The 20,164-nt window shown below is 38.7% G+C and overlaps 1 protein-coding gene, 1 long non-coding RNA gene and 1 pseudogene across 2 annotated transcripts in view; 1 reads left to right on the top strand and 2 right to left on the bottom strand.

Moving 5' to 3' along the window:
• LOC141432000 (uncharacterized) overlaps nucleotides 1-10,251 on the top strand; it is a 52,503-nt pseudogene extending 42,252 nt beyond the window's left edge.
• Nucleotides 10,252-11,677: 1,426 nt separating this feature from the next.
• Nucleotides 11,678-13,068, bottom strand: LOC141431591 (uncharacterized). The gene is made up of 2 exons (XR_012451732.1): nucleotides 12,939-13,068; nucleotides 11,678-12,286 (listed from the first exon to the last, which is right to left on the bottom strand). It is a non-coding gene; the product is annotated as an uncharacterized lncRNA (long non-coding RNA).
• Nucleotides 13,069-16,966: 3,898 nt separating this feature from the next.
• Nucleotides 16,967-20,164, bottom strand: part of LOC141431996 (WW domain-binding protein 4) — a 7,803-nt gene continuing 4,605 nt past the window's right edge. Inside the window, exon 7 of the mRNA XM_074093338.1 lies at nucleotides 16,967-17,187. Coding sequence (XP_073949439.1) covers nucleotides 16,992-17,187 — 196 coding nt within the window. The 3' untranslated portion in view covers nucleotides 16,967-16,991. The remainder of the gene's footprint in view (nucleotides 17,188-20,164) is intronic.

Here is a 20,164-nt window from a genome sequence, read left to right as displayed (position 1 = left end):
CTGTGCCCAGGAGTGGGACGTATATAGGTTGGGATGGTATACTTTGTTTTAGTTCAACAGTAAAAGTATAATGTAGTGAAAAACAATATAGTACTGTTTTTAACGGTAGTTGGCCAATGGCCACCCTATTCATATCTGCCGCATCCACCCACAGCGATGGGTCCAAATTGCTACCCATTGGGTTCCGTGGGGGGGATGGCCATCGAAAAAGCAAGCAGTGGGATAAGATGTAGATAGGCTCTCACAAGTTGCATGATAAGAGAGAGCAGTATCGACTCGAGATAGGTACAAATAAACTAATCAATTTCTCGACTGTGAAAACTATTCCATTCAATATTGCTACCAGTCCCAAACATTAATCACGCAAATTAATTCCATTCCATTCCCATACAGTTAAACTTTGATAAATTTCATTTATTTCATGACCTAACAACGAATGTGTCGCAAAACCGGTATATATATCTTACTTACTAGGTATATTAAAACCCTGAACTGAACTTGGTATAATAGGTATAAGAAATTTCCCACGTCTTAAAACACATGGAATAATTAGAGGGCAGAACACCTATCTCACATATGTATATCTCAAGCAACCCTCAAAGCGAACGAAAATAGTAGTGCTCCACAAAGGTACGTTAATTCAATTAACTTTCAAAACGTGAAGCTAAAAACATCAGTGAATGCAAATTAAATCGACATTAAAGTATCAAGGGCGGATCAGGCGGTCCATTAATAAATCAGTTCGCTAAAACCGTAATTGTAATCTCAAACAAGAGGAGGGCGCGTGTTTATTCTAAAAACATTATTACAATAAGTTTGGGTTCGGTTCGCCGCCGCGCCACACCGGTTGATTCACACGGCGCGCCGCGCTGCGGTGTTTACATTGCATTTATTTCTTAGCTCGAAAAGCGGGATGTGAAGAAAGTCTTATGGGCCGGACCCCTTTGGCTAATGCGGTCGTATCCACATGATTAAAGTTACAAGAAAAAAACATTGGACAAAAAAGAATTTAACGGAGATTTACTTAGATCGTAGATTCTGCAATTATTCAGTCGGTTTTGGTCGCCCTACAAATGAGATAATTATTAAGAAGGCAGAAGCCACGCAACTTGACGTAACATTGGCAAAGTGCCTCGCAGCAAATGCCATATAAAAAAAAATCGCAGAACAAATAAAAAGTAAATACAGTACCTATATACAGAGTTCTGTGAACGAAAAATTTAGTGCGATTTATGCTACGCCTCGTCCGTGCGTTCAGTTCCTCGTACACACAATAACAACACACAAACACAATAAAAATAAACAATACATAAGTGCAACCAAACATTGCAAAGTACTTTTCATAAGACCGCATTAGCGTATATACCTACCTACTATAATTTTGGTAGGTACATGTAGTTTTAATTTTAATTAGGTATGTGGAGCAAAATATTTTTTTTGTTTATACAAAGTTGGACCACTAAAATTCAAAATTGAGCTGGGGACACAAAACCCTGTAAAACCCTGACATTTTTAGCGGACCTCTTGGAAGCGACTGGACAATTATATTGAATATTGTAGGTACAAATATATTACAGAAACTCTCTTGTTTAATTCACTTTAACTGCAATGATCAGCAGTAATACACGATCCGAATGTTTACTCCAATCATCGCGGTAACTAATAAGTTATTTGTGTCTGGGGTGGCGCCGCGTCGAGGCGTGGCGGCCGCGGGCGCCGCCCAGGCACTCATCTGCTTATCTTCCCACACGACCTTTACACTATCAATACTGAATAGCTTTTACGGTCGGAAACTACACTAAGCCAGCCCATTGTGGAATGCAATATATGTATTAGAGATTAGAATTCTTGAAGTCACATTAGTAGTTTGACGTATTAGTTAATTAGTAATTAAATACACGTAAAGTTAAATAAGTTAAGAAAAAAAAAACTAACTTTTTTGTCGACCGTATGATAGGTAATTGCATTGTTAAGGCAGGCATCCAAACAAATTTCAAATCGAAGCCATTAACCGTTGAAGAGGTCGGTCCTGCGAAATAAGTACCAATTATTTATTTATTTATTAATTTCATTGTAAAGTCATGTACATATGACCGGAATTACACAGTGATTATTGAATTGTCACCGGATTTACACAGTGAAAATGCCAAATTTCAGCCCAATTGCGTACCAGAAAGTGGTCGAAGTGGTGGTCTTCAAATTTTGAAACGTTAAAACTTACGTTGCAAAATACCTACAAACAAAGTAATTTTCAAAAAAGGCTTATAATACGATCACACACACACGCACAAACATCACGCCTGTATTCCCAAATGGGGTAGGCAGAGCACACGAAACGTTACCGCTTCGGAGCCACTTTTAGCAATTTTAAGTTTTAAGTTTGACAAAAAACGGTACAATAGTGACAGGTTGTTAGCCTGTCGCCTACGGCCTCTTACGACATCCACAGAAGAAATGGAGAGGTGTATCTTAACCCGACACCACACGGGTCTAGATCAACATTACTCGTAGGTAGTATTTTGACTTAATAAAACTTCATAAAATACTTATCATAAGTCATAAGTACCTACTTATGATAGTCAAATTGTAATAAAATATTCCAATTGATCCAGTTTTTGGAAGGGCGCGGAAATTAATTTCGTGGTATTAAAATATTACTGAGCCTTAATCTTTTGTGGTCAAGATCAATGGAATTGGGTCATGCAGAATCTTTCAAAACTGATTTAGATTTAGGCCCGTTTTTATTGCTTTTGAGTGACTTAATTAAACAGCGCCGTGCGTAATCTCTGCTTGCCCGCTAAACAAGATGGAACATAATAAATATCAACGGATTTACAATACGGTTTAGCTTTCAATAAAACGGCATGTTTGTCTTTGGTAGACTGCGAACTGAGCAATTATGTATGCATGATACGAGGAGCGGTGCAGTGGGTACGGGTACAATGGAATTTGGGAATTCTCCACGCTCCGGTTTGAAACAATAGAGAGTGCATGCGAGGGGTTACAGCATGAGCTCGTAGTGCGATAGGTTAGAGACCTCTCTAACTCCGCTAGCGGTTAAACCTAAAACAAACGGAACAATATTCAGGGCGACTTCGAAGGTACCTGATTTAAAAGAGAATACTTTTGTTTGTTAATTCATCATGTAGTCATGTAAGAATGATGCAAATTGCATTATTTTTTATAATGTGAATTTCGAAAAATTAGTCTAAAATTTCAGCTTTCGCAATCCGTAGATAGGCCTGTGTTGATGATTCTGTCAATTACGACTTTTCTATTCCTCTTGTAAATTAAAGATTAGCTTACGTTTCGGCTTCGTGCCAGTTACAGAAGTCATTGGCAATTTCGCAAAATTTATTTTTGGTCTACATTTCCAGGCTCAAGGGGTCAGACCAGACGTCATCTTTTACAGAAGATAGCATTTTCCGACAAGGAAAAAGCAAAAACAAAATCTCAGAAAAATCGTTTTGATGAAGTTAGTTAAAAAGAGAACTGACACCTACGAGCGACGGGTTCAATTATGTCGTGAGTTTCAGTGAATTAGGTCGGTGAAAGTGTCAAAACTTTTTGCAAACAACTTCACGCCAGCAATAAGGACAAACGAGTTAAACCAAGGCATAATCATGTGAACACAAAAGAGCGTCGGCTTATCTTAGTAGGAGGACAAAGGCAGTGCGGAGGCTGCGCCCGCGCCCGCGCGTCTGGCGCTGGCAGCGGCATATTCCGCGCTCGAGTGCCGCCGAATGCCGCACAAGTGCTAAGCCTGCCACTCTACCGCCGAAGTTAATGGGGCTTTTGTCGAGCTACCGACCGGCCCTTGTAATGCAATTAACTCCCACAATGGTGCTATCGCTGACGAATTAATTTTTAAAGCTTCTACACCGAAACGGAGATCACGGAACGATTGTATTGGACAGGGTGCGGCTTACACCATTTCCATAATAATTGCAGAATTATAATACAGATTTCTATGTGCATTTTTTATTTGTACTTTTAAAGGTCGAGGTTCCAGGCGAGAAATATTTTCCCTAAATTTATGACTTTAATACCTACCATAAAATGGTAGATATAATACCGTTTATATACTTAGTTATAGTTACTGCCTCTATGTAATTATGTAATAACTAACTATTTTCTCATTATGCCCGTTAGACGTTATTGATTACTAAGTTAAGCACTAAGTATAAAATTAAATTACAGAAAGTCAATTGACTAGGTATAATAATTTGAAATCATACTTAATTATCTGTTGCGTACAAAGACTTTGAAACAGCTAAATTGTATTTTAATTACTTGTATAGATTATTGTAAATGTCTGGAAACTGCGAAACCTTTTGATTATAATTCGACTGTATTAAAAGAAGATCTATTTTCAATTTCTCCAAACTCTTATTGATTTTATCCAGATGCTAAATAGAAATGTATCTGTCAAAAAACTACAAGAATTCGCGTCAAAGTCTATGAATGAGTATTGAACATATGTGAAAGGTTGCCGACTGGTGTTGTGATTGGTTTGGTGGCACAATGACGACCACCCGGAGGCAGGAGCGCAATCGAGTGGAAGCGGCAGCCGCGCGGCACTAAGCCTACCGAGAACCATCAATGATTACTATAATACGCGAACACGTTTTTTCAAACCTCAGCAACCCGGTCAGTTGTTGCCGTTGTTGCCAAAAATTGGACCGTAGCAATCGTCCGAAAATAACACGCCGCATTATAATGTATTGATCGACCGCTTACAAATAGCTAGCACAATACGATATCGGCTCCTGAATTTGAATCGGCTCGCAAATCTAGAGAGCAGTGCGAACGGTAGCTATTGAAATATTTAAATTAATTTTTCATTGACAATGTAGACGATGTATTATAATCATGTTGTAGCCAGTGAGGTGAACATTTTTGGATTAAGGAATGAATTTTATTGTACGAATATATCGTTACTACGTGGGCATCTTCCACGTTGTACGTCTTCACAAATAAGCGTTGAAGTCATTGTTAGCCGGAAAAATAAAACCAAATCGAGTTAAATCTGACCAATTTTTTGTCAGCTGGAAATAGTTAATGTAAGTATAATCAAATTAGGACTACCTACCTATCTACCTACCTACTCATCTAAAGCGAAGTACCGGAAGTACCTAATACTTTTTTTGAAGTACCTAAACTCCTCTGACGTCAACCGGGCATGTAAGACCTTAACAGTAGGAACAGCAGGGCTACTACGAAACTCGAAACTCGAAGTTCGTATCGTACCGTCCCTCTCGCTCTCGTATTAAATAGTATAAGTGTCAGAGGGACCGCACGACATGAACTTCGAGTTTCGAGTTTCGTAGTAGCCCTGCAGTCACCTGCATTACGCCGGCTAAAGTGTCAGACCTTGTCTAACTCCATCAGATCAAATTATACAGGAGACACGAAAAAGTTCACCACCAAAAATTTTGTAGGTATTGAAGGTTTGCTTTGCTTTTATAATATTAATACAATTCTTAAAATTATATAATTATTATATTCCGAGGAAAAAAATATAAAAAGTCGTGGCAATGTATAAACGAGTTGTAGAGACGAGTTACGAGGTCTGAGGCATCGTCCTAATAGAACGCGAATGCGCGATCATCGTAGGTTCGCGCGAATTTTACTCGTACGAACGCGCCATCAAACATAATATTGAACTCGAATAAGTGTCCTAACTGACAATCGCACGACCGCACTAGTAAAATTCGCGCGAACCTTTTAGTATTATCTAGATAAATACTCAAAGGCGCGAACCTACGATGATCGCGCATGATTACGTTCTATTACTTAGGACGATGCCTGACACTAGACGAGTATCTGCCACAGCGGAAAGTGCAAAATATCTGACACGTCCTATCAGCCCATGAGACAGATTTACTAAACCCGAACAATTTCCAGGTGTGGTTCAAGAACCGTCGCGCGAAATGGCGGAAGCAGAAGCGAGAGGAGCAGGAGCGTTTGCGCAAGCTGCAGGAGGAGCGGGCGTGCGGACGGCTGCGGCCGGCGCCGGCGCACTCGCCGCCGCGCGCGCCGCCGCCGCCGCGCTGCTCCGACGACTCCGACTCCGACCTCGAGGTCGCTTGAAGCAGTTGACGCCACAGCTGTATAGCTTAAAGTGACGAAACTCAGACTAGTGAAGCTTAATTTTTGCATTGGCCTATTTGCTATGGAATAGTGACTGCAGTTTAGAAAGTTGATTAAATTAAATTTTATTTTTTTGTAGGTAGTAGGTTTTTGTTCATAAAAGTTACAATTCTATCTCAGTAAAATTTGGCCCGTGTCTTGCAAAGGCCAATGCCAAAGTGATAGATCGTAGAATAGATATTTATGATTTCTTGAACTGATAACTCGCAATCGTCAAATCATCAATTGCCCATCTCCAAAAGATTTTCTTTTGAAAAATATGATTGAAAATACCTACTTTATTAAATACAACTGTATACTTTGGGCGGTTAAGTAGAGCAGTCATTATTCCGTAGAAAATTAGTGTAGTGCAAATATTTGGCGTAAAGTTTAAATAGAGACAATGTACCCGTGGCGTGCGTGACGTGGCGTGTACCCTATGAGTTTTGACTGGTATTGTGCAGTGAGATGATCCTTTATGTTACAATGAGACACTTGAAAGTATGTCCAATTAACTACATTATGACAATCGTGGTTGATTAAACTGGCAATTATAGTTAATGAAGGGTGTTAGTGAATGGTGAAAAAAACAGTGCAGTTTCTTCAAACTCCAGTGCAATCGAAGCAGACTGCGTAATAGTGGACTTGTTTTAACCGCGACCGTAGCGATGGTGTCGACACAGACTGCTCGTCACAATTTGTACAGTTTCTCATCAGACCGCTTTCACAAGAACTAAATTTAATTAGAAAACTACTGTGACATTCTGACATATATTTACTGAACAGAACAGATTACTACATGTTTGTTGAAAAAAAAACGATCCCAGAAGTGCCGCCGCGCGCGTCTATGTCGGATGTCCGTATTTTTTTTTATGAATAGGTACATAAATAGTTGAGTTCCCATTGTTTCAGGAATAATAATATGACTTACTAATTTAAATACGAGTATGAGCCATAGTGGAGCAGATAAATTAGAAACATTATGATAGTTCGTGAACTCATCACTCGAGCACCGATATTTATTATTTGAGTATAGAATTAATGTATATTGTAGATTTTAAGGTAATTACTAATACCACATACTTAACAACAGTTGTTATGCATTAAAGAAAATAATCAACTTACGTAGATATAAATAAGGTTTAATGATGAATAGGAAAAAATACTGCATAAGTGCAAAGTTCAGGTTTGAGTATAAGCAGTAATAAGCAATCTGAACAATTTGTTCGATACCGAAACAATAGGTACATTTCATTGTCAGTTGAGCACAAGAAACATTATCTGTACTTACCTACCTAAACAGTAAAAAAATAGGTACTGATGGCCATATCTTATGGCTACTGAAATTATGTCGACATTTTGTAAAATAGCTGTGTACCATGCGTAGGTTTTGACATCATAATATTTTAAACTGTTATAGCTAGGGCTGCCTTGTGCGACCTGCACGCCATTTATGATGATGAAGAGTACCTAATATGATTTAAGAAACCGATGATTCATTGAAACAGGAGTGCGTGAGAGTACGGTAACGATATTTAATTTGGGGCCCACTTAAGATCGAATATCTGTCATTTTGTATGGCAATTCAAAGGATTTTTAGACGAAATGGTCTCAAATTAACGCTCGTGACCGTAGTAGGCATACCTATAACATACTGATACATAAGGTCTATAGGCTTCCATAAGTAAGACGGCTTCCGAAAAGTTACTCCGATACCAGGTTAAGAAAGTACGAGTATTAGTTAGGTAGGTACCTAGTCTAAAAACAGGTTTTGAATTATTTTGTGTTTAAAATCCTTGTCCAGGTTAAATAGTTTTACAGAAAGCAGCCCTACTAAAAGCTTGCGTTTGCAGCAGTTAAAATATAAGCAGCTTTTACATGACATGTTATTGTCAAGCAGATGCAATATAGATTTCTAATCATATAATTAAGAGACGCATTACTCAAACTAAACCTCAGTATTTTTGTGTGCTATAGACCAGTGATTCCCAACCAGAGGTCAGCAAAATATAAAATACGGGCCGCAAAAGATTTTAATTTAGAATAAACGAGTGCCGTGCTACGGCAGTGCGGGTTTGCAGAACGTTGCGCCAGTGAAAAGCGAACGATAAGTAGAGTTCTCTTTTCCCTTGTTATCCGCACTAATAATTATGAAACTATAGTGGTACCATCAGCCAAATATGTGGTCTACCACCCTAAAGTTGTTAATCGTCTGTATGTCATAAAACAATAATGCCAGTGTCTGTCAACTTGAAAGTTCGACTTAAGCGACATATTCATTTGATAGGAACTTGTTTAAAAATTGATAGACCACTTATTTGGCTGATGGTAGCTACGTGGTTAAAAAATGTTGAGAACCACCGTACTATGTGAACTTGACTGAGATATTTTAAAAAAGTCGTCAAATGACTTAAAAATCTATCGAACACATTAACCCAAAGTAATGACTCTGATTTTACTTAGGTACTAAGATCATCTTAGAATGCACCCGCGCAAAAACCGTAGGTAAGGGCGATTACCTATTTAAGAGATTTGAGGAATACTTCTCAACTATCTGTTTTTTTTATTCATTGTTTCTTTCTTTCTCTTTCCTTTCAATGGAAGTATTTTACTTGGGAACAAATATGGCATCAAATTACCTATTTTAAACTAAGTATAACACTGTTATTTCTAAACAACAACAAACAGAAGTATGAACATGTTCTGAATTTAACTTTCTCGGATTTAATTTATATGTTGCTAATGTATAATGTATAGGACTTGGTTTATAAAAATGTATTCACTTCTTTCAGAAGAACTATCGTATTTTTAAATACGCATGCATTTATATGTTAGGATGAGATTAATCCTCGTTTTGATCATGCTGAGCAGCATTATCTCTGTCTACTTTACCTACCCACCTACTCACCCGCTTACTAACATACTGCTGGGTAAATTATGTTAGAAAAGTACTAGTACCCGATATGATTACAAGTTTACCTACCTATTAGCCCAACCTAGTCAATGGAACCAAGGCTGACGTGTTTTTTGCGTAACTATAAGGTGGTTAAGGTTCTATAACGTGTCCCCGTGTGGTAGGTAGTATGATGACGTAGGTAAACTTACAATCAGATCCCATACTATATTACCTATATGTAAATAAGTTATTCTGATTTCTAAATTACGTACCCCTTATCCGTGATAAATTCATGTGCCATGAATAGACAGCAACATAATTAACCTACGTAAAATATCGATATTACGTTACTTACCTAGTCGATTCCGATCGATTAGTAATGACATAACACCCTATATAACCCATATTCCGCAAATAAAAATCATTTCATTTCATTCATTTCATTTAATTTCCCCTTTACTCTAGCATAAATCAGGAATAAAAACACGAAATATTTATCTGTAATAAACTTTCTCTAATTCAATGCATTTTTATTTCGACATCCGGGCATCCTTCGAAGTTTAAAAAGTTGAGGAGTTAATTTGTCTTGTAGTTTTCTTAAAACAGCCCTAGTACTATACATTAGTAGATTGATAAACAACGGTTGTAAGTGATCAATTACACCCAAGACATTTAGGCGCACGAGCGAGCAAAGCGAGCGAGGGTGCTTAGGAGTTCGCGGGTGTAATTGATCATTTACACTCGAGTTGAACACTACTTTTCATCACAAATGCGAGGAAATAAAGAAAAACCGTTATAAATGTATACGCAACTTGTAACAGAGCGGAAGAAAATTTATCGCGCCAAACCGTCTTTGTTTTTTTTAATGGCCTCGCTCTTTTTGGCTTTGGCACATTCAGCCAGCACTGGCCAGCAGCATTATGCCAGCATGGAGGTTTGGAGGTCAGTACGCATTAAGTACAATCTCCTTGTTTACAAGTTCGTGAATACAAAGGAGCACCATTCGATTTTTAAATTTACTTACAAGCCTAAAGATGTAATAGTACATTGTGTCTTAAGGGCGGTAAATAAGGAATTACGAACGAGAGTCTATTAGAAGCCCGAAGTCGAAGACTAAGGGCTTTAATGAGTCGATGTTCGTATTTCTAGTACGTACACTTCACCTTCTGATATGTGTAAAAAATAATAACAACTTTTACGGTCATTTTTGAGAAAGAAAAACAAGAAATCAATCAGGCGGGACGCTAGTCTGGCCGCCCTGTTATGTGCGCGCGCGCGCCGCGCTGGTTGCTGCTGGCGGGTGCTGGCTGCTGCTGGCGGCGGCCGCAGGCCGTGCCGCAGAGCGCGCGTTGAAACAAAAGACGTTCGCATTGCCGGCTAGCGGCCGGGAAAGCTGCATGAAATCTCTTTGCAGGTCGCTAGACTGACCGCGCACCGGCAGCCAAGAAGCAGCGCCTGCAGCTCGTACTTCCCGGCATATTATTTGTAACACAACGTCAATATTCATGTCACATGTTTGAGAAAACGATGTTTCCCATGATTACCTTAATTGAGCTCCTGATATTTCGATGTACCTAACTACCTTACTTTACTTATATTGACGAACCGACAACCTACATGGATTGGTAAAGGGACCATCCATAAACCTTCACCAATTTCGTCAATTTATAGACACCTCCCTTTTCTCACCTATAACTATAAAAATCTGAATTATTGTTCTTGCCTCAAAAATCGTCAGGCAGTGTGTTTCATTGTTCGTAGATAGTAGGTATAAGTAGATTTATATTTCAAACCTTATTCTTAACATTAGTCTTATATTTTCTAAGAAATTGACTCGTGCATTTAGTTCATCAAAATGCTGCTATATCGGAATACTGATGAGCAGGAAAACCACAAGGTCCCATACCATGTGCGTCGCACCATTTCGAACGGACATGGGACTTGTCATCCAAACCATACATACGCACGTATGCATGCTTAGCAGTTACGCAATAATCCGTGTCATATGTTATGGAGATGAGATACTTAATGCTATCGTGTTAATATTACAAATAGGTAACATCTATCAAAATATTCGCGTAAATGACGAATTGCCTACTTGAAGAGGAAGAAATAATCAATTTAAGTTTGTGGATTTATTAAAAAAGTATTTTATTTGCTACCACAGAAATAAATCTAATTATGTTTCGGTGTGCACTCTTTCTACTGTTCTTTTTTTTAACATCTCTGTCTATAGACGTCCTATTCTAGGACACGGACCTCCTCTCAGAATGAGAGGGCTTGAGCCGTTATTACTTGAGCGAATTTCCCAATTTTCACAGGGAACAAAAAAAAATTACAATGCACAGTCACCAAAAAGCTATAGGTAGTAGGTATAGATATTTAAAGAATAACTTTTATATTATATAGGCAGTACTATTATAAATACGAAAGTAGCTAAATTAACTCTGTTTTTCTGTCTGTCTGTTACCTTGTTATGCTTAAACCACTGAACCAAGTGATGATAAAAAGTTACTATATGGAGAAAGATTGAGACTGAGTAGGACATAGAATTTTATCCTTTAAAATTGTGTAGTTCCCGCGCGATAGCGATATTATACGAATTCATGGCAGACAAAGTCGCGGGCAAAAGCTTATTAATAAAAAAAATACGATTTAATGATCATTTATTATACATGAAAATTGGTTAACAGCGTATACCTACACTTAAAATATAATTTTACATATCACATAAAGTCAAGTCACGTCTTGGTGAGCTTCAAAACATGAGAAATCACAGGTTATTCAATTATAGCTCTATTTGTAGAGCCTAGCGCTATGTGCAAAGAATTGTACCAGAATCCTTGAAGTACCTTTGGAAGAACTCGTTTTAATAATCAGAGCCTAAATGTAATCTATAGCTGCTCTTTACTTTGATTTGACTTACTTTAAAAACAAACACTATGGATTTATTTCGACGTAGACAATCTCACACAAATTATTTGTTTTACAGTCAAATATTCTAACAAAAACATCATTAATTTTGGTAAACCGTTGTTGAACTTTTGGATTAGGTGGCCCCATAGCTTACAAATAGGCGTAGGGGTAAGTATAAGAATAGGCGTAAGGGTAGGAGTAAGCTAGGGGTGCACTGTAGGAGGCGACGTAGGCGGGGGACGCATAGTAGCCGGAGTAGCCGTAGTCAACTAGCACTTGGGGCTTGGCCGCTGCTGGGCCCAGCACCAGTGCCACCACGGCTACGAACGACAGGAGAGACACCTGCAGCGACAATATAATACTATGTTACGAACAATATGTTAAAAGTATTCACGACGAATTGTAAGTTTTTAAAAGAGAGCAAATTATTCGGCCGTCCTTTCTTTTTCTAATCTATAGAAAGCACACAGTTTAAAAATACGTAATCTTCAAAAATACGCAACTTTCAAAGTAAAACTAGTAGGAAATGTAATAAAATAAAATTTAAAACGAAATAAAAATAAAACAGGAAAAAAGTTAAATTAAATAATATTTTGCTGGTGGATGGTCTAGGAAATTTTAAAAATACCCTTTCTATAAGTTTTACTTAGACTCGGTTTTAAGCTTCCTACTGTTTCAGTGCGGATAAGAAATTTCACACACATTTAATTTCTTCGTGAACGTGCATATTTATTTGAGAAACTTTTTTTGTCTTCTTATTCTAAACGTACAATGAACCACCAATATATACTTAGTACAAAATTTGGCCCACTTTACATAAAAAATAACCTATTTCTGCATACATTTGAGGACCAGATTTTTTGCCGCTCAGTATATTAACAAAAAAAAACATACGCGGAAGTGCGAGGCCAAGTTGATATAACTTGAAATTAATATCGAATTTCCTGTAAATAGTTAGGGTATCTACTTAACTAGTATACCATTAAAAACTTACCAGCTTAAACATTGTGGTTTTAAGATGTTATCCAAAGCAAAACACCAAAGCCTGATCTAGCCTGTACTAGACGGGATTGCTGCGATGCCAACACGCCGTGTTATGGTGTAGAGTCCTCCCGCGCTGTCGTTATATACGCCCGTCGTCCCTTCGTGATCCGACCACTAATGATCCTGTCCTCCGATCAATGGTACCGGACTTAAGGACTTAAGGCTCTGTATAGCACTGGAGAAGGTAAGGGATAAAAAGGAGCGCGTGGAGGGACCGATATAAAATGTAGGTACTCTGTTTATGGTGACTCCGTAATGTAAAGTTGTTCTTTTTTTCTGGAAAAAAGGCGTCAACTTTCTAATGTGTTAATTTTATTTATGACAAGTGGCAAACAAAAACTAAACTGACTCCATTATAATTCAGTTTCGAATGATAAGGATGAATTGAAATAATCTACGTATCAAATGCATATGTTATGGACCAAGTGATTAATAAGGGCATTATGTATAATGCCCTGCATTATGAAAAATTACCGATTTATCACTTGGTCCACAACCCATATATTTTTACTTTATTCTTGGTCCTACTGTTAGACTAAGTACTTAGCTTTATTCTACTTGTACCAGGCCTTCGACACTATATTCTGCATAGCATGCTGGTCTACTTATGCCCGAAACGCAGACGAAACCGAGAATTTCCAATAGCTAAATATTCTAATTTTGAAACTTATTTCAACTAATTTAAATCTCTCATTCCACTTACTCAATATATTTTAATTTTATGTACTTCACATAGTACACCAAGCAGTTCTTCTTACAATTGATTTGTACTCAATAAACTATGCTTGGAGTTACGAGGTTAAGAACGTCCCCTTAAGCATGGACAATGCGGCATTAAGCGTAAACAGCGTCATCTCCATATCGAACCCGGATCACACGTGACAATAGCCCGAACATTAGACACGCACTAATCGCTGCAAAAAATTATAGTGTCCATTCAATTGATCTATCATGAGCATTGAGATTGAGGCTTCCTTTGTGACGGGGACGTTAGATTGATATCGAAGTTTGTTTATAAGGCGGTACTGATGACAATTTTGTCTTACTAATTGACCTTAAATTAAGACGAAAGTCCTAAAATAGTACATTACTGCAGAGGACATGAAGTAAGGGATTGATGGACGAGTTCGGAGTAGACGGCCGAGTCGTAGACGAGGCCGGATAAAACGAGTCCAGCAATCCCTGGTTCTGGCCGAGGTTTGTATAGTGCTTTTCTCAAACAATGTGAGGAAATATTTCATCCATCTATCCATCCATCCATCCATCCGTCCATCCGTCGTCCGTCCGTCCGTCCGTCCGTCCGTCCGTCCGTCCGTCCCATCCATCCGTCCATCCATCCGTCCATCTATCCGTCCATCCATCCGTCCATCCATCTGTCCGTCCGTCCATCCATCCATCCGTCCATCCATCCGTCCGTCCGTCCATCCATCCGTCCGTCCATCCATCCGTCCGTCCATCCATCCGTCCGTCCACCCGTCCGTCCATCCGTCCGTCCATCCATCCATCCATCCATCCATTCGTCCATCAATTCATCCATCCATCCGTCCGTCCGTCCATCCATCCGTCCGTCCATCTGTCTGTCCATCCGTCCGTCCATCCGTCCGTCCATCCATCCATCCATCCATTCGTATATCAATTCATCCATCCATCCGTCCGTCCGTCCATCCATCCGTCCGTCCATCCATTCGTCCGTCCACCCATCCGTCCGTCCATCCATCCGTCCGTCCATCCGTCCGTCCATCCATCCGTCCGTCCGTTCATCCGTCCGTCCATCCATCCGTCCGTCCAACCATCCATCCGTCCATCCATCCAACCATCCATCCGTCCATCCATCCATCCATCCATCTATCCATCCGTCCGTCCGTCCGTCCGTCCGTCCATCCATCCGTCCGTCCGTCCGTCCATCCGTCCGTCCATCCGTCCGTCCGTCCATCCATCCATCCATCCATCCATCAGTCCGTCCACCCATCCGTCCGTCCATCCATCCGTCCGTCCATCCATCCGTCCGTCCGTCCGTCCATCCGTCCGTCCGTCCGTCCATCCATCCATCCATCCATCCATCCATCCATCCATCTATATATCACATCGCATCGCATCGCATCGTATCGCATCGCATCGCAGTATCGCAAATGCTTACAGAGTAGTGGTGGTTGGCTGTTCGTATTTTTTCCTTTATCAGTTTAATGTTAGTAAGCAAAATTAAAAAGTTAGAGCAGCGGACAATAATGGATTTTCATACATACTTCATGGCCTAGGCCAAGAAGTTATGTAGGGAGGTGGTAGGAAGCCATAAATGAGAAACTTCATGTCTCCATTTCGTGACATTAACGCATACATTTCCGAGCATGTTTGATAAAATTATATTTGTTCCGTCAGTTAGATTAGGAGAAAATATTGGACGTATAATTTTTTTATTTTATAAATGAAACAAAAAATTATGAAGCCGTCACGCCGTGCGACACATTTTACCACTCCCGAACTTTGACGCCCTTCATCTTTGTAATTTTGTTTATTGACAAAAAAATACGCGCGTGATATTGATATGTATATATATACTGACTGACTGATATCAACGCACAGCTCAAACCGCTGAAGCTAAAGGCTTGAAATTTATATATATATATACATTACAAAGTCCTGACTGACTGATATCAACGCACAGCCCAAACCGCTGAAGCTAAAGGCTTGAAATTTGGCATACATATACCATAAGTGACAAACAGAATACCTATTTATTTATTTACTCAGGAAACTACCTACCCAATTACGTTAAGTCTCGTATTTACTTATCGGAACAGAGGCCATTTAGTGACTAACACACGGAATCACAATCGTTTTCCCCGTTTCTTTCTCTCACCGATGCATAAGAGTGGAAAAAGTTGGAGAATAGGTACGATCAAAAGCACACGCGCGTTAGATAAGGGCCTGTGTTCTATGGACTACGAAAAGGAAATGAGCTTGGAGCTTGGAGAACGTTATTATAATAGCTACAAACACTAAATGTACCTACGTACTTAAGTATGCGAATCGCATTCAGACCACTGTATCTGCATCAACGGTTCTCGTAGCTACTTCATATTCTGTGGGTCGTTTAAATCAAAATATTTAAGTATTTACCATAAGTATGCGGATCTTGCTGGTAGGTAGGTAAGCAAATAAAAAACTGTTGATAAGTGATCAATATAGACGCAAAACCGGCCAAGAGCGTCTAAGGATTTCGTATTTTATATGGAATCTTCCAAGTTTAGGTATATTTTATACCTTAGGCTGCTATTTAAGAGTAAAACTACTAATAATTCTCAAGCAAACTTAGCCGTTTTAGTTTTCCTTGAAAGTTTGATATACTTACTACCATCCTGAATTTTTCCTCCCATCGGTTTAGATTTTAGAGGGGGGGGGACGCTCGATTTTAATGAAAATTTGCACTTTAAAGATGAATATTTCGCAAAAAAATCAATAAATCGAAAAATCGTCTTAGCAACCCCCTAATGGTTTTACAAGACCTATCCAACGATACCCCACACTATAGGGTTGGAGTAGAAAAAAAATCACTCCCACTTTACATCTATGGAAGGTACTTACCCTAAAAATATTTCGTTTTACCATTTTGTCGGCATAGTTTACATATATATCCGTGCAAAATTACAGCTTTCTAGCATTGATAGTCCCTGAGCAAAGCCGCGGACGGACGGACAGACAGACAGACAGACAGACAGTCAGACATGGCGAAACTATAAGGGTTCCGTTTTTGCCATTTTAGCTCTGGAACCCTAAAAAGAGGGGTAACGTGTTATAAGCTTGGTTTGTCTGTGTATCTTTGTGCCTAACTGTCATGCGGCAATATAGCATGCGGCAATAATTTTTTTTATATAGTGGTGCGATATTTTCCCCTTGACTGTACGGAATCATCGTTGTGATAGTCCACTTTTTTCTGGGTATGTATTTTCTTTTGTAAGTCTAAATAATTAAACTACGAAAAATACTTAAAAAATATTTATTTACATTAGTCATCGTCTAGCTTTTGGCGCATATTTCTTTTCGGGTTGTTAAACTTTCTCTTCTTGAACTCGACCGGGCCTTCGCCTAGGGATTCGACGCGCCTTTCCCCAAACTTGACCCTCTCGGGCTCCATAACCACTGGCGGCGGCGCTACTTCCTTTTCGAGCTTGGGTAACTGAAGGTCGATTTTCTCCACAGGTCTGAAAATAACAAGACAATGGGGATTTTAACATCACGGACTACCAGACTGACTTACTGACTGACACGGACTGCCTTAGTATAATTATAATAAAATTGTGATTTAGATGAGGGTAGTTATACGCCACCGACGACCGCGCCGCGTACAAGTCACGCACGTAAAAGAGCTCCTGGCGATATACCTGCGCAGTGAGCGAAATACGGACCAAATTGTCGGCGGAGCAGTGGGGGACGCGGGAGTGGGCGTAGGAGCGCGCGCGCTGCCGTCACGCCATTGGCTTGTTAGTTGACATCTGCGCAAACGTATCCCCTCTACTAGCCACCCAGAGCTCTTTTTACGTGCGTTGACTTGTAGTCGAGCTGCAAGAGACTGGCTTTCCGTTCGAGCGCACCTTTAGGATATATTGGTTCGAAACATGTTTGGCATTATTTTAATAAACATTGACTCTACTTTACACTCTACTTGCGCTTCTCCAAAATGGCAAATGAGAGGAAGCCTGGTACTAAATTACTTCTAAAAGGATTTTTAAAACATCTGATACTAAAACATGCAGATATTAGCAACAGTTGGTGTTTGGAATTTGGGAAGTTATGCAGGAATGGATCCTAGGATCTGCATCACATTTTATATTTTTTTGTATTATGTTCCGTGATTTCTTATTACTTTCTTTCCATATTATTGTAGGTACGTTTACGTCTTACCCAGGCTTATTATTAGGGAGATCTGTTAAATTATTTTATTGGCCTTAAGATTCACTCTGTAAACTAGGATAATATAGTTATTTGTGCAACAAGAGAGCAAAGTTGTTTTTTGCTGCGAGTATTGATTTTGAATCCCGAGTAAGCAAAGGTTTCTAAAATTGACTCACGAGCGTAGCGAGTGATTCTAGGTTAGGATCGTGAGAGCAGCGTCTCGTGTGACACATACAACTTTTCATCTCAGCAGCGAGAACATAATTTAAAGGTTAAAATAGAACCACATATATTTACAAAACAAACAATATAAAACAATTTAAAGTATAATCCGATTATTAAGAAATAAATTTAGTAATCACATTTAAAACCTTTTCTCAATAATGATACGTGCAGTTGCCATCACTATATTAAAAAGTCACCAGAAAGTTAAGAATACCAGACATTGATCAAAGTCTCCGGTAAGTAGAGATCGAGGTTTTGAATTCGGAACGAAAAAGTGTCCAGTAGGTACGATACAAACCTCGTACTCATAACATGTTCGTATTGTAATTTGAACTCAGGACTCCTCGTAAAATATGCCATATTTTTGAATACTGCAAAAACCTCATCTTTTGTTCATTAAAAAGGTTGAACAATAAACGTGTAATTTATAATAAATGTTGTTGAACCTTTATATGATTTTATTAGGATTTCTATTGTTTGAAACATAAATATAAATAGATTAATTGCAAATTCATTCAATTTGTCAAATATTTATTCTAACTCTAAGAGGTAGGCACTTAGGCAGTATAAAGAAAGCTTTTATAAAAAAAACAAGAGTGGCGGCTTTTGTGCAGCGAAGTTAAAGGAGCGGAAATTTTTTAAATTTTCAGAAATTTTTCGCTGTCATGTAATTTATTATATTTTTTTCTCTATTATAATTAATTAATTATCGTCATATTTTAATACTATACATTCAATTTAACCGCCACGGTCGGCCACAGCCGACAAATTTTTTTTTTCTGAAAATCGTTCCATATGCGATGATATGCGCCACGAAATGCCGACATGGCCACTATGGCACTTTTTTCAGCTGTCGTGTTTTACCGACTGTGGCGGTCAAAGGGTTAAGATTGTTATCAAAACAGTTTTTTTATATTAGGTTGGTGTTATGATATAGTTTTGCATAATTTAAGTAAAAAAAACTTGGAAAAAAGTAAAGTTAAGCGTGAATTTCGTTCATTTACATTCGTTTTGGTTTTGTCAACTTTGTAGTTTTTAGTGAAAATCGAACTTAGTATCGATTTGTAACTATCTCTTGCTTTTTTCGTGTTGAGGTGAAAGTGAAGTTCAAATATCTGGAATTCAGTGAGCAGACCCAGCAGTCAGCACTGTCCTCAGCATTTAAAAATAATAATTAAAAAGTTACTTTGTCTCACGGAGTGAGTAAAATGCGATTTTGCTCACTGATTTTTAATAGCAAAACCTGCCTGTCTGAAGTGTTGAGGTGAAAACATAACTGTAACGCTGTAGAACACCTCAATAAATAAATAATTAAATAAATCTGTCTGTGCTCATTGTAATACCACCATAAACATTGCCCATGTGCCTGATGGTATTATAGTATAAAAAATATTAACTTAGTCTCCACAGTCTTCCAGGTGCCATAGGGCTTGGCGGCACGAGGCGCCGGCCCGAAGTGTACGCTAGTGTCGGGCGGCTTGTCCTGCTTCACGGCCAACTCTCGCATTTTTTCGCGAGCAATGTGCGCCTTCGCTTCTGCTATTGCTTCTTCTCTTCTGCTCCCCTAAAATAAGTTATAGTTTATAGGGCGTCTTATGGCGTTTTTTTTGCGCAAGTTTCCCTGTTGAAAATATTATCAGAAGATTTGAAAGCTCATTGCATAGAGGAAATCTAGAAAATGCCCTTGACAAGAGCAGTGTGTTCTTATTTATTTTTAAACAAACAAACTCTGTAAACCTTGTATGTCAAACCAGTCTAGTTATAACTTTTACACATACTCCTGTTTTTTCTTAGCTTGCTGCTTTTTGTTTTTCACCTCCTCCTCTTTTAGTTTATTTTCTTCTTGTTGAGCAAGTGATAAATATTTCTCAGGGGGATCCCATGTAGTCTCTGGAATAAGTAAAATATTACCTTCAGTTTTAAATTGGAGGTTATTTAGGGTTGAGTTTAAACCCTTAAAATCACCCATAATTGAAAAGTACTGATGAAGGGTTTATCAAATTGTATTATCTCTTACATAAAATGGTTTTGACTAAGTAAAATTCGGTATTTTTCAGGTCA

Source organism: Choristoneura fumiferana, chromosome 10 (genome assembly GCF_025370935.1).
Source record: "Choristoneura fumiferana chromosome 10, NRCan_CFum_1, whole genome shotgun sequence".
Taxonomy (NCBI): Eukaryota; Metazoa; Arthropoda; class Insecta; order Lepidoptera; family Tortricidae; genus Choristoneura; species Choristoneura fumiferana.
The sequence above is the reverse complement of the archived record's forward strand: the minus strand, read 5'-3'. Positions and strand labels throughout refer to the sequence as shown.